Raw genomic sequence first — 25,730 nt, 5'->3', positions numbered from 1 at the left:
GAGGAGGTGGTCGATCGTCTCAGTGGCTCTGTGGCAGTTGAGTCACAGGCAGCTGACACTCTCTATGCCTCTGGGCCCTCATTGGTAGGGCTCAGTGAGCTACTAGCTAGTTCAAGTCCTCGTGATCTTTGCACAGGTCTTTGTGGTCGATGTGCTCCCGCACAGCCTGGCATGTGTCGCCTGGGAGCAAGTCCACAGGCAATGTGATGTTCCTCAGCCTCACTGTCTCCTGTATCTTCTTGTAGTTGCTCATGGTCACAGGGCCTGTGCTCTGCAGGCCATACAAGCTATGGCACTGGTTTAGGATCTTGTGAGCCCATGATCCATTGTCTATGGTTGGTAGGGGTGAATGCTTCCCAGTGTCTCAGGATGTGCCCTGCAAAATATCTCACCAGGCAAGTGGTTTTGGATTCCATGTCCGTCACTAGTTTGCAGATCTGGCTCATATACTTGGCCCACAGGAACAGGAGGATGTCTGCCATGCCCCTGCCCCTAGCCCTCTTGTCAACCAGTTTCTGATCACTTAAACTGGTTTATGTGTAATGTTTGTCCCTAGCTCCGGTCAGGAAGAAAGTAGGCAGGCTATGTTTAAGGCACTTATTCTAGCCCCCCCCCCCCCCCCCCCCCCTTGGGGTAAGCAGAGCAGATCCTGAAGAGGGCTGCTCAGTCACAGTTACAGTTGCTGAACTGCACTCCTGTCTTGTCCAAGTGTTTGATGACCTTCTTGTAACTGCCACCTTTGTGCCACTTCATGACTAAGAGCTTCTCAACCTCACAATCCTGCTACTGTCATCACTAGCTGGAAGGAGCTGCTGCTGCAAGGGCTGCCAGAAAGCGAGTCTGGCTGCCATGCTGCTCCAGCCCCCCTGTGCACCCAGGGGTGGCAGGACTGGCTTCATGTGCAACAGCCTGGGCTCCCCCCATGCCTGGGCTGGGATGGGCTGAAGGGCCCACTGCAGGCTAGACAAAATCCAGCTCATGGGTTATATTTTGTCCATCCCTGTTCTAACATCTGCTTGCACTGCTGTTGAGGATTTGTAGACCCATGGCTGGGGGCTGGGCAGGCTTATTATAGTGGTGACCTGGTCTCCCCATGTCACAGCACCTTCAAAGGATATATGTGGCTTTTAAGGAGGGGAAACCATTGCCAACTGCTGTTCCCACCACATGCCAGTGGTGCTGCCACTGCTCGGTCCATGACTGCTTACTTATCAGAGTTACTCCTGCTTTTTCACAACTAACCACCAACTGTGGACATGATAGCTAGCAGTACAGCTCTGCCACCAGGATAGGCTGTAACAATTCAACACAGCCACAGCTCTTTGATCCTTTCCCTACTGCACCTCCTGTTGAGAGAAGCAGGGACTGCAGTTTCTTGAAGAGATTTTTTTTCTGTTCTCCAGGGCCTTTTGCCTAGTCCTCTGTTAACATCTCCTTCTCAAAGAGGAAAAGCCTGAAGAGGGCCCTGGCCCCTACTTTTGCTGAACTGTGGATGCAGTAGACACTGGATACATGCTATAGACAACAATGGGAGCAGGTGTAGGGGCTGCAAGTGTCTCTGTCCCTCCCTTTCAAGGTTTCCCCTGGTTTGCTTCCATTCTGGTCTCATATATCTTCCTTGGCTGCCCAACAGATCATTTCCACAGGAAGCTTTTAATCCTGCCTAGCCTGTGGTCTGGTGGTTAGGATGCTTTGTGGGAAAGTTAAGATGTGGATTCAAGTCCCTTCAGGATGAAGGAAACCTGAGTCTCCCACTCCTTTTGCAAGTGCCCAAACCACTAACCCATTAGGTTAAAGTGTGATGGCTACTGTCTGGTGTGAAATAGTTGCTTTTCTTTTTGAGTGAAGTTTGGGGAGCTTACACGAAATTGCATGCTTTTTCAGGCAAAATAGGGCTGCCACAGAGTAAGTGTAACAGATTCCTTCAGGACATGCTGAAATGGGCAAATGAGTTTGCACCAGGGGCAGTGGGATCTAAAATCTGCGTAAGTAGCAATCTGTGTTGGTTATGAAACTAATTTTAGGCCAACAAAGAGGGGAGTGGATTTGGGCCTTTTGAGACCCATGCAGCCCCTCCCTAAATATGCTTCCCAGGTGTAGAGTTGCTGATTAGCTCCACACCTGCCATGTCAGCAGCCTTGTAGGCAGTACAGCCACAAGCACCAGTCAAGAAACATGGGTGAAAAGCTAAAGAAAGGTGTTTAGCAACTAGCTGGATTCTTCATGTATCATAGTAGTATCATAGTAGCTAGGGTCAGGAGGGACCTGAACAGATCATCTAGCCTGACCCCCTGCCACCGGCAGGAATGAATGCTGGGTTCAGAAGACCCCAGACAGGAGATCGTCCAACCTCCTTTTGAATTTGCCCAAGGTAGAGGTGAGGACCACTTCCCTGGGAAGTTGGTTCCAGATTGTGGCCACCCTAAGGTATTGCAGCCAATTGCAGTCTTTGAAATGAGACTAGGCAGGTTTGTACATGGCCGAAGAAATGACCCACTCTTCTGGCTGCTGTGGTGAGCCCCAGGGCTACCTTTTAAGCACCACATTTTGGATCTCAGCAGGTTAAGAGCTATGGGCTGGGAATGCAGCCCATGTTCAGATCCCATAAATAAGGATGTTCACCTGTAAACAGGGATCTCTGCACAATGCCTGTCTGAGGGCTGAGATCTGCTAGCTTTTTAAATCTTGCATGGGTGTCAGGGGTGCCTCAAAGCAGACTGAACATGTAGATGAAGGCCTTTATCTTCAAGCTGGTGCCTCAGCTTCCCAGGGCAAGCAGTGCTACCTAGCACAGGTAAGTCCTCCTTCAGAGGTGCCAGCAGGGAGCTGTGTCAGAGAAGCATCCTGGGAACCAGGGAGAGGACTCTGAATAGAACCTGAGCCATACTCTAGCAAGTAACCACCCTCTATGATTCTTACCAAGGGGACTGAAGCTACCACCCATCTTCCCAGAATCTCATTGACTTGGCCTCTGCTGTGAGTGACATACTAAGAAGCCTGTCCTTGAGAAGCTCTATGATCTGAGCCACAAGTGAACAAAGACCACTGTGCAAGCTGGAAAGTGAGAACTACCAGTAGTAGCCCTAGAGTGGTTCCAGTTCTCTGATGGATTTACCCCTGCTGACATTAGTAATGCCCCTCAACAGAACAGAACTCCTGCTCTGGACAAACTCGGTAACTGCAAGGCTGCTGGTTTTAATTAGATCACTCGCACTGGGGCTCAATTTGGCTTCCTGAGCTGGGTCATCAGTGACTTTGTAGGTGATCAAGACAGAGCCTTAAAAGTTTGGATGGAGCTGCAGTCTGGGGTGCAGCCATCACAGCAGGAAGAGATCCTGAAGTTCTGCCTGCTCTGGGAGCAGCAGCCCCTAAAGAAGGCTACAAGTGCCTGCAAAAATCTCGAAAGAGTGGCTCCAGCAGAAGTGCAGACTGGGCCATGCTGGGCATCTACGATAGTCGCACTGAACCAAGGACTCTTGGTAGTGGACAGTGGCCTTTAGTACTGCTTGCTGATCTAACCTCTGTCTCATTAGAAATCCGAGAAGAGCTGTGGCCATCTTGGACCCGTTACTGTCATTCATGCCAAAAGGCTGGGTTAGGAACATGCCCCTCATATTTAAAGGCTTAATGCAGTCTGTCTAGCCTCTCAACTTGTTCAAGGACAAGGCTAACAGAGGAAGGTCTGAAAGGTCTGGCATTAATAATGAGTTGTCTCCCATTTCTTCTTTTGATGGGGAGTCTAAGAACATGCTTACCCTCAGTCAAATCAGGCAATGAATGGTGTTGACCCACAATAACATGAAGAGCTTGGACACTGTCTGAGGGACGCTGACACTTTTCTTAAAAAAGCAGGACTTGGGAACTCAGATCAGCCCAGTTTCTAATCCTTTCCAGGAAAAGTTAGTTCAGAAGCAGCTACATTCAGGGTCTGAGGAAAGACTGAGACCACCACTGCATCAGACTTGGAAAGCCAGTTGCCTCATACATGGTATAGAATCTACATGGTGTAGATGACTGAATAGGAGCAGAAGCTTAAGGTTTGGACCCTATCAGTGGCACTTTAGCCACACGGCTCATGCCCAGCCTAAAGAATTCAGAATATTTCTGGGAATCCCTTGGCAAACAGTGTCTTGAGGTGCCCTTCTCCCCAAAGGTGCCCACAGAGGGAGGGTGACTCTGGGTTCCAGGGATATGAGGTCCCATGATGTTAAGGTTGTCCAGTGAGGGTGAAGGTCCAGGTGCTAGCTTAGTATTTAATTAGCATTGTTCCCTGTGCATACTAAGGGTTGCTGGCATGCCTGCCTGGTACTACACCCAGTTGTGGCATCATGGCCGGCACAGCTGGCTGTTCCCTTCCCAGAGGGCCTGAGAGGATTCCATGTGGATACTTCCCATTTGTTTTTAAACAAGGAATAATCTGGGATTTGTTTTTCCAAGCCGAGTGAGATGGGGAGGGGGAAGGAGGCTGGGTTACAACCCCTATTTGAAAAGTCCCTGCCATTAAACCCAGCCAATAACAGCTCCTCTGAAGGAAAGTGGGGCAGGGCCAGGGCAGGGGAGACAGACAGACGGTCAGACAGGGCAAGTGATGATTTGAATGAATGCCTTTGGCATGAGGCAGCATGTTACCAAGCACTGAATTCCACTCAAAGTGAGATCAGCTGTTCTGGAATCTGGAATCAATTCCAAAGCACGCTGGGGCTCAGCATACAGCACTCTGTATTGGGCAGGCTCTGCTGTAGCTATGCAAGATAGGGACCTCAGGTTTGGGCATGACAGACCTAATGGCCTGGAGTGGATACTTCAGTATTACACCCAGGGGGCTGAGAACACTCCCCTGACCTTGTGACCACCAGAACAGCAGGTTACAGGTGGGAATATGGCCTTGAGAGAGGAAGTGCTGTCTCTGGCTTGGCTCGATGGATCAGTGCCAGAGCTAGAGAGGGAGATAATAATTTATGAATCTCAGCCTTTTTCTCTGGCATCCATGGATCCAGGATCCCTGGGAGTGGCAGCCCTGGCACTTGTGCCTTGAGTGGGGCAGGATGTGTGAATCTGCCATTAGCACGTATAGTGGCTGAGATGAGGGTGTGACCCTGGGCACTACTGCCAACGGCAAGACTGTGACGCTGGGAACTGAAATACTAGAATGTATGTGGCCATGGGCAAGAGTGTGACGCTGGGAGCTAGTTTCCAGTGCATGCCTGAATGTGCAAACCCTTGCCACTTCTGTGTGACTGGGGGTTGGGTCTATGGGGCACACAGCAATGTGTTTCCTTTCCCCAGATGTGAGGAATGAATACTACAGACAAGCAGGTGCTGACTGGATGGGGTGGGAACAGGGATGAGTAGGGGACCATGGAGGGGAGCAGACTGGGTGTCAATGGGCACGTCTGTACCAGTTGTTTACTGCGTAGTTGACTAATTAGCAGTGCAGTAAATATCTCGGTGTCTACATCTACATGTGTGCCCCTATTAGACTGGAGTAAATGAATTTATTCTGTAGCAGCGCACATATAGATGCTGCCCAGCTGACTGGGGCACAAGGGTGCTTCAGCGCAGGGGCTGCCTGCCAGCTAGCCCTTTGCTGAAACCTCCCTCATGCCCCAGCCAGCCCCTCCACAGCACATTGAGCCGGGGTGAACAGCTCTGGGCTGGCAGGCTGGCCCCCTGGGGTCTCCTGCCAGTCGGGGCTGCTGCGCCTGGACTCCACGTGCTGCACCTAAATAACTGTGAAGCTTATTGCTCCGGAGTTAATTGTCCCCAGGCACATGTTCAACCTGCACCCTGGAGCAATTAACTCTGGAGCAATAAGCTCCGCAGTTTATTCAGGCGCTGTAATTGCACAAGTAGACACACCCAGTGACAAATCTAGGAAGGAAAGAAGTTTTATGAAGCTGGTGACCAACTAGAGCCAGATGCCTCCACTTAGTTCCCAGCTTTCAATGCCTCAGCGCCACCTGCTGGCCATATTTATTTGGGCAAATGAGAGCTGAGCCCCTTAGGTTCATACCCACGTGCGGGTACTGAAGGTGAACAAATCAGCCTATACACATGCAGGAAACCTGCTCTGATGCGCTAATTAATGAAGTCTGCTGGATTAATCAAGTCTGCTGGAGCACAGGAATTGATGCGCTCCAGCAGCCTTCTGCCTCGCGTGTATCAGTGTTCTAGCACATCTCCGCACTGAAAAAATGGTGGCGGGGCGCTTTGAAATGAAACACGTTCAATGAGCTTTAATTCAAAGCACCTGCTGCCAGTTTTTCAGCACGGGACACATGGGGACATTGATATATGTGACATGTGGGCACTTTTTAATTAGGGCAACTCACTAAATCTCCTGGTGTCACAGCATGTGTAAAAATGCCCCTTGAGTCCAGCAGCCTAAGCACTTGACACTACCCCAGCTGTCCCCAGACCCAGAAGCCTTGGGCTTTGCCCACAAGAAGCCATGCTAAGCTGGGGTCAATTGTATGGGCAGGCCTGGCTGCATCCATCTCAGAAGGGACTGACACAGAGTGCCCGACCATGGGTAGGAGAGATTTAGGTGCAGGGATGCAGGCTATCACCCCTCTCTACTGAGAATGAAACCTTCTCATAGCACAGGCCTAGGCAAAGCAGTGTGGGATTGGAAGCCAGGGCACTAGCTGCTCTACTAGCTGCTCCTTCTAGTCTGGGACAGGTTAAGATTAACTGGGGCCCTCATCTGCAGGTTTTGTCCCTGGCTGATGCAGCAGTGAGAATAGGACTCACTGCCCCCAAGGCCTGGGACAGGAGATGCGGCTGTCCCTGCCCACAGGTCTGCACTGGAGGCAGCACTGGGGTTCAGAGCTGTGCTGTGTGGATTGAGCTCTAAGGGTGGTCCTTCATGCTGCTGCAGCTCAGTCTGGCTGCAGTGGCACCCAGCAAACGGCACCCAGAAGCTACGGCCTGCCACATTGCACATGCTCAGCCCAGCCCAGTCACCAGTTTCGTCCGTGCAGAGGCAGGGGCCCCTAGGCCCGGACCCAGTTGGCCCATGCATTAATACACTTATGCTTCTAGTATGTCAATACACTCAAAGCCCCTTATACTGACCAAACCCAACTCTACTGCGGCCAGAGGCAAAAAGGAGGCCTTTATGACTTGTTCAACCAAACAGTTGCTCAAGGTGACTCCAGGCAGATCTGGGGCATAATTCTGCTTCTAACATGGATCCCAACCCCTCAGTGCAACACAGCAATGAGTCTGGAAAAGGGCCCTTTTTGAGTGTCAGCCCCAGGGGTAGAAAAAATTCCCACAGGGTTGAAAAGCCACTGCACACCTGACAGCTGCTTTAAGGGCAAGTGGCACAAGTTGGGCAGCCTATACTAATATAAATAGGACAGCCCATCTTGGACATATAGAAAACCCATGTACAGTCCCATACAGCCCCTCTTCCCTGAGGGGGAAAAAAAGCCACATGCAACAGAAAGTCTATCTGAGGAGTCAGACATAAAAAAAAGTGATGATGCCCTAGAAGATTACATTAAACTGCACATGGTTGAGAGGTCCAAACTGCACCCAGATCCACAGAACAGGCATACCCAACCTTTAGAGTGCTTGGCTTTATAGCAAATGGCTCAGTGCTCTCTTTAAGGCCATGACTTGGTCTGTAATAGCTCTTTATATGTGGGACTCCCTCTGACATTCACCCTGGTTAGGAGACTGACTGTCTCAGGAGATTCTGGATTGAGTAGAGAACCTTTCACTTATACAGCTTCACACAAAGATGAGCTCAACTTAGCAGGGATAAAAAGCAATTCCCATCTGGTTGGGATGCTTGGTGGCCCATATATCAGGTGAGTTTGGTGGTTCTCAGGACCATTTCCTACACTGACCCTCTGACAGACTCAGCAGAGGCCCTGGACCCTGGAGACTACCCCTGTTCCCCCTAAAACAGGGGTGTCAATTCTGGGCTACTGGTTGGCCTCTAGAAGTTGGGGGTGGCTGGGGTAAAGTGGCCTGCCACAGAATCTGGGGTCCTTTCCCTGGTGGACATGGCACTTGGTGATAAGAGGGTGAGTAAAGGCTGACACAGCCCCAGTTGCTTTCCAGCCACTCTACCTATTGCCACTGTTGAGGCCTCAGCTCCTCAGCTGTTGGTCCCACTGTGGCTGCCACATGCCGTATGCCCTGTGCCCTGTTCCTTCTCCCAGGGCTAGAGCAGCTGCTACGGTACAAAGCATGTAGCAATGGCAGCAACTTCAGATCCAGCACACAGCATGTGGCAGGACCTGGAGCTGCTCTGTGGCCTGTGCCAGAGCTGGAGCTGCTGCCATCACTACTGCATGCCCCAGGTTGCAGCTGGAACTGCTGCTGCCATATGCTCCAGGCCAGCTGAAGTCCACAAGGAGCCCGGCAGTCCAGATCTGGCCTGGGGCACAAGGCGATTGTGGGTGTGTCTACACATTGCCCTGTGGTGATGTTGTTAATGCACCATGCTTTAGTACTTCCTTTTGGAAGTACTAAAGCATGGTGCGCTAATCACCTGTACTGTGCTGCACATGCAGGACATGGTTATTTTTAGCTGCTGCTTCCCTGTGGCAGCACACCACTATGGTGAAGTAGTGGTTGGTCACGTGTAGACTCCTGTGGACTGGGCAAATTAAGATTAACTGGGACATCGCGGTAGCACATCACTACAGCGGCATAGCCTCACGTGTGGATGCACCCTGTGACATCTCTGCCCTAAAATAAGCCTTCTGTCCCAGTCAGGGTAACATATGCCAGAAGGCAGAGTGTGTGTGTGTGTGAGTGTGTGTGTGTGTGTGCGCGTGCATGTGCGTGCGTGCGCTCATGCATGTGTGTAACCCTGCTGCAGCCCTGCAGACAAATGGATGGCTTTACAGAACTGGGAATCCATAGCCTCCCCCAGCACTGAATCTGCAGGCCAGAGTTTGTCAGCAGGAGCCCCTGACTCAGTGGAGGCAGTTCACAGTCCATAAATGTGCAGTTCTCATAGCAGTGATGCAGCCTTTCCCTTATGCTGATGGCTGCTCCCTCTAGGTAAAAACAGAGCAGTGGAAAGCTGAGGTGGAGCTGGCTCCTGGTGGGGTGAGATGCTAGTGGGAATGGAGGATTCTGCCTGGTCTCTTATTTCATCCCTCGTCACTCTCTTCAGTCCCACTCAGCACCCTCCCCCACACCCTGGGCTCTGCCTGAGGCTGAAAGCTGTTGTGAAATGTGCTGGCTTCCCAGAAAGCGTCAGTTGGCCCAGCACAGCCCTCATCTGTCTCCAAGTGGCACAAACACAGCTTCTCTCCTGCCTTGTGCTGGGGCTGCTGCTGAGCACGGCTGTGCAGGGTGTTACAGGGGATAGCTGAAGCCACAGAGGTGAGTTCTTCCCTCCACACTGTGCCCAGAGTCCAGAAACCAGGGCACAAGACAAGGGTCTCTCAGCCCCAGACTGGCACTGGACCTCCTATCCCCCATGCTGAAGGGAGCTGGGGACAGGCCAGTTGCTTGAACCAGAGGAGAAGCAGTCTTGGGCTTACTGCCCCTGACTGGCTCTGCCATGGACAGATTGCCCTTCTCCTCACTCAGAGGACAGGTTGGCCTCCTTGCCTGGGCTCTTGGCAAAAGCACCAGTGTATCTTTGAGCACCAACCCACAATCCCAGTGCCTCCACCCTGGTCTCAGAGCACTTATACAGGGCAGGTCCTTGTCGTTAAGCTCATGGTAACATGAGGAAACCAAGGTACAGTCAAGGCATGGATTGGCCCAGGATTGCACACCTGAGTGAAGGATCATGGTGCTGCTGTTTGAGAATGCACTTGGGGCAGCTTCTTCATCCCAATAAGTCTCAAAGATGTTTCTATGCTGCCTTTGAGCCAAGTGCCATGAGGGCTGGGCACATCTGGACCCAGCAGTTGTCTCTCAGGCTAGCTGTGTGTATGACCAGGTCTATTCTTTTGCAGGGGTCCCTGGTGCTGTCCCCGGAGGGGGAGTTCCAGGAGGAGGATATTACCCAGGTAAGCACAAGACTCACCCAAATGGGACACAGGAGGGAAGGGGAATATCTTCACTTAGGAAAAGGACAGAAGTACAGGAGGAGGGGCGTACCCATGACCAGAAGGGGAGGGAATGGCATGTAACTAGGGAGGATCCCTGAGGGCAGGCAAGTGCCAACTGAGCAGCAGTGGGAGGCTGTCTGAGTGTGGGTGGGCAGGGAGGTGCTGCCCCCTGCTGTGAGCCTTGCAAAACCAGTAAGGGGAACAAGCCTGTGCATCCCTGCCCCTGCCTAGTTAACATTCAAGCCAGCACCTCTGCACCTGTAATGGGCTCTGCTTTCCAATGGAAAGAAGGGACTGTGGGGATATGTCCCCTTGGCACTCATGCTGTCACCTTGGGATCCTGCAGAGTAGCCATTTGCAGGGCTCCAGCCTGTCCATTGTACTTTGGCTGCCTCCAAACACACGTCTGACGGGACAGTCCCAACCTGGGCCTGAGGTGGCAGGACAGCAACAGGTGACACAATAGGAAAGATGCCTGTCACGCAGGTCAAGCCCTATCACCTGAGTTGCACCATAAGCTGATGCCAGGCACATGGGTAGGGCCATAGTCAGATGCTAATCTTATGAGTCAAACTGTAGCCAGTCCTCATCCCCTGCCTTATTTTTGAAGCCTGTTAGCAGTGCACAGGTCATGCTGTAACCTGTCATCACCTGGGTCTCACCACAGCCTGTCATAAGATCATAGGATTGTAGAAAAGAAGGGCTGGAAGGGACCTCATGAGGTCATCTAGTCCAGTTCCCTGCTCTAGGTAGGATCATCCCTGACTAAACTTTCCCAGCCAAGCGTCTGTCCAAGCTGTTTTTGAAAATTTCCAGGGATGGAGATTCCACAGCTTTTCTAAGCAGCCTGTTCCAATGCTTAACCACCCTCATAGTAAAAACCTCCTCCTAATTTTCAACTTAAATTTCCTCTGCTACATCTTGAAGCCATTGCTCCTAGCCTTGTCCCTTGTGGCCAGAAAAAATACCATATCCATCCTCTCTGTAACTGCCCTTCAGATATCTGAAGACTGCTACCTGATCCTCACTTGGTCTTCTCTTCTCCAGACTAAACAGTCCTAGTTCTTTCATCCTTTCCTCGTAAGTTCTGATTCCCAGACCCCAAATCATTTGTATTGCTCTGTGCCAGACTATCTCCAATGTGTCCACAATCTTCTTGCAAAGTGAAGCCCAAAGCAGGACACAGTACTCCTGGAGGCCAGTACTGAATAGAATGGAAGTGTCACTTCTCGATTTGCAAGATGCTCCTGTTAATACAGCCCAGGATGCTGTTGTTTTTGTTTTGGGGGTTTTTTTGCAACAAGAGCACACTTTTGGCTGATATTCTGCTTAATCTATTGTAACCTTCAGGTCCTTCTCTGCAGTAATGCATACAACCATTCCCCAGTCTGTATTTGTGCATGCAATTGTTCCATCTCAAGTCCAGGACTTTGCACTTGTCTTTCTTGAATCTTATCTGATTGATTGTGGACCATTTCTCCAGTCTATTCAAGTCATTCTGGATCATCTCCCTAACCCCCAGAGTGTCTGCAACTCTGCCCAACTTGGTGTCCTCCCCATATTTACTAAGTGTACACTTGATCCAGATCAATAAAGAAGATATTAAACAATACTGGACCCAGAACTGTCCTCTGGGGAACCCCACTTGATATCTCCTTCCACTAGACATTTTTTCCATTGATGACTACTCATTGAGCATGATGATCCCACTAGTTATGTATCCACCTTATATTATTTTCATCTAGTTTGTAGTTTCTATCTTGTTAATAAGAATGCTGTGGAAGATAGTGCTTTGCTGTCAATACAAGAAAACCAGGTTGGTCAGGCATGACTTTTTTGGTGAATCCATGCACCTGGTTCTTGATCAGCTTGTTCTCCTCTAGGTGCTTTACAATAGATCCCTTGGGAACCTGCTTCATGATCTTTCTGGATATCAAGGGTCAGACTGACTGGTCTATAATTCTGTGGATCCTTCTTCCCTTTCTTAAAAATGGGAACTATATTTGCCTTTTTACAATCATGTAGCATCTCACCCAACCACCACAAGTTCTCAAAGAGGATAGCTTATGGCTTTGAAATTACCTCAGCCAGTTTCTTCAGTATACTAGGGTACATCCCATCCAGTCCTACCAACTTGAAAAACTCTGGCTTCTCTAAGCGATCCCTTACCTGTTCTGCCATCACTTTAGGCTGCGAGTCTCCTTCCCTGTCTTTGCTGCCAACTATGCTTGTTATCTGTAGCTGACCCTTTTTATGATGCATTAAATACTTTAGTGTTTTCTGCATCATCCATAACTAGATTGCCTTCTGCATCCCATAAAGGATCTATAGTTTTGTTGATCTTCCTCTTACACATAATGTAGAATCCCTTTTTACTGCCTTTTAATGTCTCTTGCCAGCTGCATTTTTAATTGTGCCTTGGCCTTCCTAAATTTTTCTCTGTATGCCCATACAATACTCTTATACTCTTCCCCAGTACTATGACCAAAGTTCTACTTTTTGTAGGACTCCTTTTTTACTTTCAATTCCCTGAAGAAATTGCTGTCAAGCCAGGCAGGTGTCCTGTTGCACTTCCTATTTACCTGTTGTACTGGGACAGCTTGCTTTTGCGCCCTTAAGAAGGTCTTCTTAAAGTTCAGCCAGATTTCCTGGGATTCCTTTTCCCCTCAGACTTGCACCCCAGGGGATCCTTCCCACCGGTTCCCTGAGTTTGCTAAAGTCTGCTTCTCTGAAATGTCTTTGTTTTTTTGCTCTCCTTCCTTCTTTCCCTTAAGATCTTGAACTCTTGTCATTTCATCATCTGAGGAGTTACCTTCCACCTTCACATTCTCAACCATTTTCTTCCTGTTTGTGAGCAGTAAGTCAAGAAGAGCTTCCCCCCTAGTTGACCTTTCTACCATCTGTATCAAGAAGTTATCCAGGATACACTCCATGAATCTGCTGGACTTGTACGCTGCTGTATTTCCCTCCCAGCAGATGTCCTGAAAATTAAAGCCCACCATGAGCACCAGGTCCTATGATTTAGAAGCCTCCGTTAGTTGTTTAAGAAGGCCTCATCAACCTCTTCCTATCTGTTTGGTGGCATATAGTGGATGCCCATCATATAATCTCCTCTGCTGCTTTCCCCTCTGACCTTTACTCACAGGCTTTTAGCAGGCCTATCTTCCATTTTGTACTGCCCCTCCAAACGTGTATATCACCTTTATATATAAGGCAACACCTCCTTCTTTTCCCCCTGCCTATCCTTCCTGAACAGATTACACCCATCCATGACCATACTCCAGTCATATGAACTATCTCACCACACCTCTGTAATCCCAGTTACATCATCATTCCTTGTTGTAGTGGGTGTACCATCACCATTCCTTGTAGTACCATCATCGTACTAGGACCACAAATTCTTCCTGTTCATTCCTCATGCTTCTTGCTTTAGTATATACACGTTTCAGATATCTAACTGGTTCTTCTTTGATGGTAGTCTTACATAGACTTTACATTATAGATTTGACAGTAGTCTAGGTGGTAGTGCTATTTTTTCCCTGTCCCCATCACCTGGGTCATGCTGTAGCCCATCATCACTGAGGTCATTCTGTGGCCTCGGTCTGTCATGTGGATCAAATCATAGCCCGATTCCATCCCGCAGGACAGGCAGACTGCCCCATCACACAGTCTCACCATAGCCGGGTGGCATCCTTGACAGTGTTCCACACTGCCGTAAGGATATTCTGTATCTCCAGGATGACTCTAGGGAGCCCTGGAGCTCAGGGTGCCCCGTCATCAGCTTTGGCAGACGCAGAATTCAGTTACAGGTGTACAGTAAAGGGCAGGTGTCTTTTCAGTTTTTCCCTACAGTGGCAGCCTGGGAAATCAACCCTTTAGTGGCCCCTTTTATATAGATTTCCCTTTGCCATGCTGCCTAGTTTGTAGTCTCAGCCTCTTCACCTGGGTCTATTGGCCCTGAAATCAGAAGCCTGGGGTCAGGGAGTCCTGCAGGTTAGTAAGCCACAGGCTCTGCTGTGGTTTGTCTTATCTTTAGTTGGGCAACTGGAGCCAGTGTGGTCCTGCTGGAGGTCAGTGCCTTTCCCTGCCAGGGAGCAACGTGGGAGGGTGCTGTCTGGCTGGATGACCTCAGCAAGAGCTTTTTATCCTGGCCTCCTCTTCCATCATCCTGGCTTGGAGGGAGCTGGGCTGAGGAGGCTGGAGCTTCAGTGTGATCCTGACCTTTCTCTACCCATTCCCAAAGCAGAGCAATCTCACTTGGGGCACCCCCTGGGAGCAGGCATGGAGACCCACTCAGGGGGAGGACTTTAGGCTAGCAGTGGGTGGGCTATCTAAGCCTCCACCCCCTCCCACCTCCTTTCCTGGGCCTTTGGTCTGGGAATGTAGGTACCAGACCCATGAATAGAGGGTCTGTTTTTGCTCCTAAAAAGATACCCAGGTACTGAGCACTCTGGGGCAAGGATCCTAGCAAGTCTGGGGTTGGTAGGGCGATAAGGATGTGCTGGTCTTTTCAGGAGCTGCTGGAATTGGAGGCCTGGGAGTAGGTGGACTAGGAGCTGGAGTAGGCCTTGGGGGTGCAGGTGAGTATCCAAACCAATCCTTCATGCATGGCTGCTCTGGGGCAAAAGGAGAGCCCATACCCTATGCCTGATGATTGGCCTCACTGGTAGCAAAGATGAACAGGCACCTCACTTGGGCATGGATGTATCTGCTGTCTCCCTGAGGAAGGAGAAGACTTCCCTGTGTACAGAGTACTTTGGAACAGAGGTGTCTTCCCAGGTGCGGGGTTCTCTTATCTGGTCAGGGTGCTGGCACATGGCTTGGCTTTTGCTAGGAGAGAGGCCTCTTCAGTCTAGCAGACAAGGCAGAAAGAAGCCCAGCAATTTCAGACAAGAAATAAGGTGTGCATTTTTAGCGGGTTTTAACAGAGTGGGTGCCATAGAGTCAGGGTGGGATGTTTTTCCCTTAGTTCAAACAGGAGCAAACGAGGAGAGGCTGAGGAACCTGAACCTGTTCAGTCTCGAAAAGAGAAGGCTGAGAGAGGATCTAGTGGCAGTCTACAAACTAGTCAAGGGGGACCAGCAGGCATTGGGAGAGTCCCTGTTCCCCCGAGCAATCCTGGGAGTTACAAGAAACAACGGACACAAGCTAGCAGGGGGTAGTTTCAGGCTAGACGTTAGGAAGCGCTATTTCACAGTCAGGGCGGCTAGGACCTGGAACCAACTTCCAAAAGAAGTGGTGCTGGCTCCTACCCTGGGGGTCTTTAAAAGGAGGACGAACATCTGTCCGGAGTCGTTTGACCCCAGTACTCTTTCCTGCCACGGCAGGGGGGTTGGACTAGATGATCTCCTCAGGTCCCTTCTGACCCTACCAACTATGAAACTATGATTTCTTAGGGTGATATCTTTTATTGGACCAGCTGTCTACTTAGGATCAGCTACACAAGCTTTTGAATGCAAGTCATTCTTTTTCAAGTCACTGCTGGTCTCCATAATTTCTGGACCATCACGACTACACCATCACTTCTACACTACTTCAAATAGGAGTGAATTCAGGGCAGTCCCCACACAGGGTTCAGATGAAGTGATCCCTATGACCTGTTTGGCCTGTGAGCTGCAACTGTAGTCAGAGCAGCCAGGAGGTGATGCTGAGGCTCCCAATGGCTGTGGGTCCCTGCACATGTGATCTAGGACCTGACTCTTCTCCTCTCTGCCAGGCCAGCCACCTGCTGTGACACAATCCCCCATGCTCTCCCACTTCTGTCCTTCCTCACATTTGCCTAATGGTTTGGGGTGTTGCTTTTTTTCAGGGCTTGGTGCTGGAGGAAAACTTCCCAAGCCAGGTAAGAGTTGTTTCCTCATCCCATCTCTCTTGCTGGTTCTGGGAGGTCTGCAATAGCAAGGGCATGGAGGCTACTATCAGCTGCTGCTGATAATCCTTGATTTTCTCACATAATTTAGGAATGAGGGAGAGGAGACTGAGCATTCAGGGGACTGCCTTAGCATTGTGGGCAGAGCAGACAACCTGTTTCCCAACCAATAGCGGAGCTGCGAGCCTGTGGTTATTTGTTCCCTCCCATTCAAAACAGGACTCCTGACCTTGGGTGGTCATGGCTGGGTGCTCCTTCAGGGATTGGAAACCGCAGGGCACTGGCTCCAAGCAGCAACTCCTGTTGCCACAGAGGCCTGAATAAATGATTAGCACATGTCCATTAGGCTTCACTTAGCCTGTAGTTAAATGCTGATTACTGGGGCATGGAAAGGGAGTCAGGACTTTTCACTCCCTTGGTATCTGGATACATACAAGGAGGCTGGGAACAGCAGGGAGCTGGGCAAGGCTCCTGAGACCCCTCAGCCATCTGTATGTTGGTCTGCAAATCACTTATCTTGGATGCATCCTGGGGGCATGGAGGATGTAACTCCAGGGCACCAAAGGCTGCCTGTATCTGGAAAGATGTCAAGATGTAAAACTGCAGCAGTGTTAGGGCTATGCCAGAGCCAGCTGCTGCCAAGCGATTGTGCCCTTGCAAAGCTGGCAAAGGCTCTGTCAGGGAGTTCACTGCCAGCAAACCACGCAACCTCATGCCTTTGCTTGGAACCATGCTGCTAAGGCTAAGCCATGCATGAAAGCAGGAGGCACCTGCTGTTAAAAGGCTCCATTTCCAGTGAGGCATGGGCCTCCCACCTGCAGATGCTCAGCACTGCTCAGCAGTGAGCTCCCCAGGAACTGTGAAGAAAGGAACCTGCAAGGAATTCAGCCTCTTCTGCTCAGGTCCATTAGATAGCTCTTCCTGGTTTTGCCTACCCTAGGGGTAGCAAAGCCTTTTCCACTTGGTGCTGGGGATCATCTAGTGAGTGCCTCAGGTCATCTCACATGGCTAATGCTTGGCCCCGGAGCACAAATGAGCTGCTGTGTTTCAAAGGTGGTGCTTGAAATATTGTGCCCCGGGCATCAGGGACTGCCCATCTCTACTCAGGGCTAGCTGGTGAGGAACCCTTTGGATGGAGCAGGAGGGCTGCCACCATGCCTTTCCTATATTGGCGGGGTTGGGCTAGGCACTGCCCCTATCAGGTTCTCCCTGCCATGGCTTGCACAATGTCTATGATCCTGCCCTACCATGATGCTCCTGGCCCAAGGGAATTCAGTCTTATGGGGCTTGGGGCCATTCCATTGTCACTGCTACAGAATATCAATCATGGAGAGAATGGGGAGGCCCTCAGCCATCTTGGTATTGGGAGATGGGGCAGGAGTCACAGAAAGTTAGGGGCCAAGCAGAAAGGCTAGGTCAGGACAACTGGACTGGGCCAGAGGTAGACTCAGCTCCAAACCTGACCTTCCAGCCCCTTGCTGAGCAGCCCAAACCCTTCTATGTGATCCCCCTGGCCTGCCTGACTCCAGCATCCCCAAAGCACAGGCAACCAGTGGCATGATTGGCCCTGGGACCTGTCCATTTGCCTCCCGGCAGGCAGGCCAGCACAAGAAGGCTCCCTGGAAGCCCCATTTACTCAGATTTCAGTTTGTGGAAAGAAAAACAAGCCCTTTATTTCTGCATAATTAAAAACAAACGCTGTGTAGCTGTGAAGTCCCAGCCTAAGCGTTGTTAGCATGCATGAGCCAAGGGCAGTGGAATTTGCGCCTGGAGGGAGCAAGCAGATGATTAGGCCCAGATGTTGGAAGGCTGCGTCTTCCACAGCCAGAGGGACTTGTTCCACAGTCATAAACATTTCAAATTCAATCCCATCACTGATCTTGCTGGGAGGAGTTAGGACAGAGCCTAGAGAGGGGCAGGGAAGGGGCTGGGCCAAGCAGCACCTGGGGGAGCACAGAGGCTGTGGGGCAAAGGGAGCAGACCAAACCAGTCACCCCCATCATGGGCCTGGGTTGGCCTTGTCCTGGCCCCAGCACTTTGGGATTTGATTCTTCCTATGCTCCATCCACTGGAGTGGCCAACAAAAGGCTTTGACCGCAGCAGAGCCCCACTTCAAGGCCACCCTCCTCCCTTGTGTGCTGTGAGCAGCCAACAGCATTGCCACTGAGCTTCCCATCCTCTTGCTCAAAGGACAAGCACCACTAGAAAGGGAAAAAAAGCACTTTGCCCCCTCAGAGCTTATGGTTCAGACTCTTGGTGCACAACCTCACACAGCTAAGGTTATTTTTGTTGAGATTTGACCGGCTTCTAAACTGAGGCTGGAAGTCTCTTTGAGAAGATGGCAGCTCTGGGGAAGTCTTGTGAGCTGGCTCTTTACTTTTCCTACCCCTGACTAGCAGGGCAAGGGGAGTTCCACAGAGCCCAGCAGGCTCCTGCAGTCACCATGGTATCAGTCCCTGGAAGCTGTAAGAGGGGTTCACACCACAGAGGAACATGGGGTCCAGAAAGGGTGCAGAGTGCAGGCTGAGAAGCCAGGGCCTCCCTGGCCTCATACAGGGAGCCAGGCCCTTCAGGACTCAGGCTGGGAGAGGAGATGGGGAGCAATAAAGCAGCATCCTTCCCAGTCCTCTTCATGTTTCCAGTGTTGGCAACTGGACATGCCCCAGATAGCAGTGCTGAAAACTGCTGTTGTATTTGCTCAGAGCTGGCTGAACACACTGAGCAGAGCTTCACACCCCCTGCCCCACAGACCAGTCCAGGCAGCCTTTCTCCTTGGCACACATGCCTGCTCATATCTTCCCTTCTCATTGAATTTCTCTTTCCAGGAGTTGGAGGCCTTGGGGGATTTGGGGCACTTGGTCTGCAACCCGGTGAGTGCACAGATTGTCCAGGGGCCTTGGGGACACTGAGCACTGCTCTTGTGCTCGCAGGGCCTGGCCTAGACCCCTGATTCTTCTCCCTGCTAGTGCCCCTTGCCCAAGCCATAAAAAGACAGAGGCTGAGCTGTCAAAGGGGGTTGGGCTAGGACTGGGAACCCAAACTCCCAGGTAGCTCAGCTAATCGTACCCGTTTCTCTTCCTTTCCACAGTGGCCAGCTTTTTTCTCAGGTTGCAGGCTTCCAGACAAAAGGTTGTTCCCAGCCCTGAATCACAGGGATTTACCAGCAGAGTAGTGGGGGCACTGACTTAGGTGTCTGGGGGTACAGGGCAAGAGTGAACTCTCCCATGGAGCCTGATTCTTCAATGGTCCCAACCACGAGGCAGGTTTTGGGCTCTGGGGAAGTCAGGTTCACTCTCCTTTTCTATGGCAGGTGGTGTAGCTCGGCTGGGCTTGTACCCAGGGGGCATCTACCCAGGTGCTGGGTCAGCAGCTGCCTATAAAGCTGCTGCCAAAGCTGGTGAGTGCACAGAGCTTGTTTCTAGGTGCTAAGATGGCCCAGAGCACCCAGAGGTTGGCTGTCCTTCCTTGGTCCTGCATCATAGCTATGCACCAGCTGCGCAAACTGAAAAATGGCTCCTGACAAGGACTGGGATGGGCTTTACCAAATACACCGGTACCTGGAACCAAACCAGACCAGGAGCTCAGGCCTCCAGTGGGGAGAGGGCTACAGAATGCATGGCCTGTCAAATCTGGGATGCCCTTGGCTCACTACAGTCCTCCTGGCTGCTCCCCTTCCCAGAACCCTGCCATGCCATCTGTGCTCCCTTGGCATGAACCTCATGGATCCTGCCCTTTGAGGCAGGTCTTAGTGCCCAGACACTGTGATACAGCGAGTGAGAGGTGCTGGTCTGTTGGCTAAGGGCTGGACCAGTGTAGGGGTGAGGGAGCTAATGTGGCAGCAGTAAGCATATAGGGGAGTCTGGGGAGTTTGGGGACAGCTGTGCTGAGTGGCATGTCCTGTCTAGGGCAATGCAGGTTGCACAGAACTCACCCCAGATGAACTGGGGTCCTTCTACTCCAAAGGTCAGGGGGCCTTTCTGTTTTGGGCACTGGCAGTCTGTCACTCCCAGTGCCATGGGGAAGCCCTCTACAGGCCTGCCTGGATCCCAGGGCAGCGTGGGGAAGCCTACGATACTCAAGACTGAGAGTCTGTTTCACCCCTGTACTATGTGATCCATCCAGGCTGGGCTTAATATCCATGGCTGGAGCCTTCACCTCTAGGTGGTTGAAAGTGCCTGTGTTTTCAAGTCCCTGTGGCTTCAGGGCCAATCCAACCAGAAGCCCACTATGGTGTGTCTGGGTACTCACCTTGTGCCTGCCCTTCCCACTTTGGTAACTAGGTGCTGGCTTGGGCGGAGTTGGCACCATTGGTGGAGTTGGAGGAGTCGGTGGTGTTGGCGGAGTTGGCCTGCCTGGTGGTGTTGGTGGCCTTGGGGTCTCCACAGGTAGGCTGTGCCCAAATCCTGAGCTTGCCTTTCCTGGGCATCACAGTGTCCTGGGCATATTGGATTCCACACCAGGATCTGTGCCCGTGGATGGTGATAAGTCTGTGTGCTTTCTGCTGGTCCAGTTTTCACAGCCTCTGACTCTCTCATGCCCATGCAGGTGCTGTAGTGCCCCAGGCTGGGGTTCAGCCAGGAGCAGGTGCTGGAGTAAAACCCCCCAAAGTACCAGGTAGGTGGAAGCACAAGTGTGGGTGGGAGATCAACTAGGTGTGACAAGGTGGCTGGACAGATGTTCACTGTTGCTTCTCTCTTGTCTGCCAGGTGTTGGGATTCCTGGAGCATTTCCAGGAGGCGTGCTTCCAGGGACAGGTGAGCTGTGGAAGGGCTCATGGCATAAAGGCACTGTTGGCATACAGCCTGTGTGCAATGCACCAGTCAGTGAGCACAGTGTGACCGCCAGTCCAGTGTCTTACCCAGCTACTGCACAGCCAGCCTGGCTGTTGCTGGCACACTGTGTGAACATGCTAATCCAGCCTGTGCAAGAACCTATCTGTAAAGCAGCCCAGTGCTGGCCCTCACATGGTGCCTCTAGCTCCAACTCGAACCAGTTTGCATAACAAGAAATGTTTGTTCCCTGGGTAGTGGCAGCCAGGCCAGTCCATCAGTGGCTGCCATTTTTGCAGTCCCTGCATCCAAGTTGTCACCTGGGGCTGGTGCCCTGCTTTTCCACCCCTAGTTATACTACTGCCTGTGTTGTGTTGATCACTGCAAGTCCCTCTCAGACTGAATTTCAGAGTGGCCACATATGACATTTGGTTAAATGAGGATAGCTAGTTCTGACAAACTTGTTGTTTCTAAATTATCTGTGGGAGCAGCAGGCCTTAGAATCACCTGACCAAGATCATTTAAAATTATCAGTATGAAAAATGCGTTTCAAACAGTAAAAGGCCAAACATAAAACAGAACATTTCTGCAAGATGGTTTTCAGTGTGTCAGTTCACAAATGTGTTTGAGACGTCGGTATCGCACCCTGGTTTGGAAAGGAGGGATGTTTTCAAAACCTGGAATGTTTTGTGGGACAAGAAAATTCTTTTCTGCCCATCTGCTAAACCACTTTGAGCCAACCTTTTTGGAAGAAGTATCACAAAATTAGTTCCACACCCTCCCAAAGTGCCACTCCAGTGCCCTTCTGCTGCCTGATCTGCTGCTCTTTCTACTCCCTGCCCTGCCTGGTCTGCCACTGTGCTCTGTCACCTTCCAATCTGCTGTGTCACACACACAGGCTTCCTGTGCCACTTGTGGTACATGTGCTGCAGGTTGGCCATCCCTGCACTAAACCACAAAGCAGACAGGGAGGTATAACAAAAAAAAGAACAAAGCAAAGAAACATATCTGTGGGCAGAGGGTGACATGGAAAATAGAGTAACGCCCTGTGTAGCACCAGAAGCCAGCATCCCAGGAGCAGTGAGCTGTTCAGTCTGTGACCTGGAAAACCTGGCTTCTGAGGGAGCTATGTGTCCTGAGAGGAGGCCAATAAGAGAGTCATTGCTACCCACTTAGGAGGCAGGGGCAGGTACATTGGCTCTCAGGAAAGACATGGGCTAGAAATGGCAGCTGGAGTCATCTCAACAGCAGAAAAGTAGGTGTTGCATGCCAGGGCATGGAGGATCTGGCACAGCCTACATGTCCCTGGGAATCTCAGTAAGCAAGGGCTCTAACTTCCATGAAGTGATTGTCTGGTGTCTTTGGGGATGTGAGGGGAAAACACCAACATCCAAGGCCTGGTAAGCCCCTGGGCCAGTTTGTGGTGTGGTGTGGTGTGGTGTGTGTGCTCTGGGGACTCATTTCACACACACAGGAGCAGAACCCTGAGGATCTACATCAGCCCAGAGCATGCAGGGCAGCTGTAAACTCATGACAGTTCAGACTAGAGCCCTCTGCCCATGGCAGAGATGTCACCCATGGAAGTTAACTTCTGCAGCAGCCCCAACATGCTAGGAACATAATAGGAAGCAGGTTCCTACAGCATCTCAGTGCCACTCAATCTGTCACCAAGCTGCATCTCTGGGGATAGGTGGGCTCCTGTCCCTGAAAGCCAGACTAATCCAACCATCCACATCACCTAAGAAACTGAGCAGTCCCCAGGCCATACAAGGCAGGGCTAGACTGTAGCTAGCTCTAAGTGAGGGACTGACTGTTCCCACAGTGTCCATGCCCTTAGCATATGTCCTTGCACAGGCCTGGCTAGAGGCAGATCAACATTTGTGGTTAGTCCTGACATCAGGTACACAAGCATTAGGGCAGGAGAAAGTTTGTGGAATACAGCACCACAGAGCAGAGCAGAAGGAGGGAGATGGATGGGGTGAGACAGGAGGCTGGGAAGTGGGAGGAGGACAAGACTGCAGAAGACAGGACGTGACAGAGTCTGAGCCAGAGAACAGAAGAGCTGGCATCCTACCAGCCTGCCAGGTGCAACACAGCAGGAGTCAAGAGACTGGGGCAGGGCACAGACAGGTGCTTCCTCCCAGGTGCCATGGGCAGTGATACAGTATGAGTCAGAGCAGAGAGTAGGGCCTGGGGACTGTCATTGGCTCCACAATGCAGCTTGAACATAGCTGCAGGAACTTGGAAGGGGTAGTGGCTGCCATTGAAGGATCTCTGCCTCCATTTAGCTGGCTCTTTCTGCTCTGTCTTGTAGGCCTCCGTTATCCTGGTGTTGGTGTCCTGCCTGGTGTACCAACAGGGACTGGAGTCAAGCCAAAAGCCCCAGGTATGTTCCCCTTCCCTGGTGTGTACCTAGGGCCAAGGGCCAAAGGCTGGTGTTGCTTTGGGCAGAGGTGATGGGACTCTGCCTCAGTCTCCCTCATTCTGAGATGGGACTAGAGAAGACACATTCTCCTTAAGCAGGCATATATGGGCCTGTACAGGCCCACATGGACTGGTTTGGGTCCCCTGAACCACCACAGGCCTGACTGGACTGGCTGAGAAGCTCACATATTTGTTTCTCTGTTCAGGAGCAGGCGGAGGAGCCTTTGCTGGAATCCCTGGTGAGTTGCCTGACTTTCTGCCTACCCGCAATTCATTTTTTTTAGCCTGTGCTCTGCACTGCAGTCTGGGGCTCAGAGCCACTGGGTCTCCTGGTGGGCTTATGCTGAGCCACCTTGCCCTGCCTTACTGTGCTCAAGGACTGCAAGTACCCCTCAGACAACACCCCCTCCTCCACTGGAGCAGCTTGGGAGAGCAGTGGGCATCCTCATAGATAAAGTCTTCCCATTGTTTTTGCAGGATTTGGTGGCTTTGGAGGTCAGCAGCCTGGCGTCCCTCTGGGATACCCTATCAAAGCACCCAAGCTCCCAGGTAAGCAGTGAGGTGAGGAGCATAGAATCATAGAAAGTTAGGGTTGGAAGGGACCTCAGGAGGTCATCTAGTCCAACCCCGTGCTTAAAGCAGGATCATCCCCAACTAGATCATCCCAGCCAAAGCTTTCTCTGTGTCTTAAAAATCTCCAAAGATGGAGGTACCACAACTTCACTGGGCATGGGCAACTGGTGCCGCCTTAGTCAAGGGGAGCACCTATGACTGGTCCTGCCAACTGTGGGTGGGGGGTGCCCCACGGGTGATCCTGCAGACCAGGGGGGAGGTCCCCCCCGGGTGATCCCACGATGGCTGATCACTGCGACTGATCTCTGCGATCGCTGCAGCCACTTCTGAGAGTAGCTGCGGCCACTTCTGGGAGCAAGCGCTGGCCGATCGCTACAGCTGCTCCCAGAAGTGGCCACAGCCGCTCCCAGAAGTGGCTACAGCCACTCCCAGAAGCGGCTGCAGCGATCGTAGCGATCAGCCAGTGCTTGCAGGGTGGGGCACCAGTGCTCCCGCCTGCCCCTCCCCTGCCCATCACCTAAGCAGGAGTGCAGCTGGTCAGGGGGTGCACCGGCACTCTCAGGGGGTGCACATGCACCCCCATGTACCCACTACACATTGCCACTGTCTCTGAGTAACCTGTTTTAATGTTTTACTACCCTCCTAGTAAGAAAGCTTTCCCTAATATCTAACCTAAACTTCCCTTTATGCAACTTGAGACCATTGCTCCTTATTCTGTCATCTGCCACCACTGAGAACAGCCCAGCTCCATCCTCTTTGGAACCACCGTTCAGATAGTTAAAGGCTGTTATCAAATCCCTTCTCAGCCTCTCCTCAGAAGCCATGTCCCCAGCCCCCTTACCCTTTTTGTTGTCCTCTGCTGGACTCTCTCCAATTTGTCCACATCCTTTCTGTAGTGGGGGGCCCAAAACTGAACAGAGTACTCCAGATGTGGCTTCACCAGTGCTGAATAGAGGGGAATAATCACTTCCCTTGATCTGCTGGCAACACACCTACCAATCCAGCCCAGTATGCTGTTAGCCTTCTTGGCAACAAGGGCACACTGTTGGCTCATATTCAGTTTATTGTCCACTGTAACCCCCAGGTCCTTTTCTGAAAAGCTGCTGCCCAGCCAGTCAATCCCCAGCCCGTACCAGTGAATGGGATTGTTCTATCCTAAACAAGAAAGCCTTCCCTTAGCTCTTGCTTTGGGGCCACTGATGTCACTGTTACTCCTCTGTGGACTCTTCTCTGGCTGAGGCTTATGCCCTATCCCTGAGAGTGAACTATTGTGCCCCTTCCCTGGTTTTCCATGCTTCCTTGGGAAGGCACTGCAGTGTCAGTTCTGCCTGTGGCAGAGCAAGAGAGCATCCGGCTGTGTATCCTAACCTCATCCCTTTTTTCCGTTCCCAGCCATGGCTCTACAGGCTCCCACCTGGCCCCTAGTACACAAGAATGAGAGAGCGCTGAGCCCAACATGAGCCCAGGGAGGATCTCCTGGTGGGCCAAGGGACAGATAGGCTGGCAGCATACTTTGCTGGCTTGTCCTTTTCTTTCCTGTGGACACTATAATGCCATTAATATTTCAGCTCGTGGTGTAGCCAAGAGCTCCTGAACCACTGGCACTGCTGGCCTTGGCCTTATAAGCTGACATTCCAGGGTGAAGCCCTTAAATCCACATACAGGCAGCTAGAAAGAGGCCTGACTGGAAGATAATGGTATCTGTGGGTTTTAGACCTCCCCCTTGTAGCCTCCCATGTGTGAAACGCTATGCCTTGTCCCTCTGTGGCTTCCCAAGGGGAAAAGGGCCCAACATGCCCTATCTGGTGGAACATCAACATGAATGAGCTGTGGGTATGCAATAGGGAGGTGGGGGGAGGTGGCATGGTCATGGCCTGGGCTAGCTAGTTAGTAGCCATTCCCAGTTGCTGTCACCTACTTTCACTCCACCCTGCTGCTGGTCTGCTGTGGGCTCTTTACTGGGCTCAGCAGGTGCTATTTCTTTTGTGCTCCTCTCTTCACGGGAATGGGTATTATGGCTATTATGGGGACTAGTTGCAGAACAGGATGCTTTTGGCTGAA

At 51.4% G+C, this 25,730-nt stretch overlaps 1 protein-coding gene across 10 annotated transcripts in view; it reads left to right on the top strand.

Moving 5' to 3' along the window:
• Positions 1 to 25,730, top strand: part of ELN (elastin) — a 62,896-nt gene that overhangs the window by 9,243 nt on the left and 27,923 nt on the right. For 7 of the 10 annotated variants that reach the window (XM_059717528.1, XM_059717530.1, XM_059717524.1 and 4 more), the window contains exons 2-12: positions 9,939 to 9,992; positions 14,549 to 14,614; positions 15,844 to 15,876; positions 18,729 to 18,773; positions 19,214 to 19,300; positions 20,184 to 20,288; positions 20,449 to 20,517; positions 20,610 to 20,657; positions 22,987 to 23,058; positions 23,303 to 23,335; positions 23,574 to 23,645. In XM_059717528.1, coding sequence (XP_059573511.1) covers positions 9,939 to 9,992; positions 14,549 to 14,614; positions 15,844 to 15,876; positions 18,729 to 18,773; positions 19,214 to 19,300; positions 20,184 to 20,288; positions 20,449 to 20,517; positions 20,610 to 20,657; positions 22,987 to 23,058; positions 23,303 to 23,335; positions 23,574 to 23,645 — 684 coding nt within the window. The remainder of the gene's footprint in view (positions 1 to 9,938; positions 9,993 to 14,548; positions 14,615 to 15,843; positions 15,877 to 18,728; positions 18,774 to 19,213; positions 19,301 to 20,183; positions 20,289 to 20,448; positions 20,518 to 20,609; positions 20,658 to 22,986; positions 23,059 to 23,302; positions 23,336 to 23,573; positions 23,646 to 25,730) is intronic. The other 3 variants (XM_059717529.1, XM_059717527.1, XM_059717531.1) reach the window with 3 other exon arrangements.

The sequence above is a fragment of the Alligator mississippiensis genome, chromosome 14, assembly GCF_030867095.1.
Source record: "Alligator mississippiensis isolate rAllMis1 chromosome 14, rAllMis1, whole genome shotgun sequence".
In the NCBI taxonomy this organism is placed as follows: domain Eukaryota; kingdom Metazoa; phylum Chordata; order Crocodylia; family Alligatoridae; genus Alligator; species Alligator mississippiensis.
The sequence above is the reverse complement of the archived record's forward strand: the minus strand, read 5'-3'. Positions and strand labels throughout refer to the sequence as shown.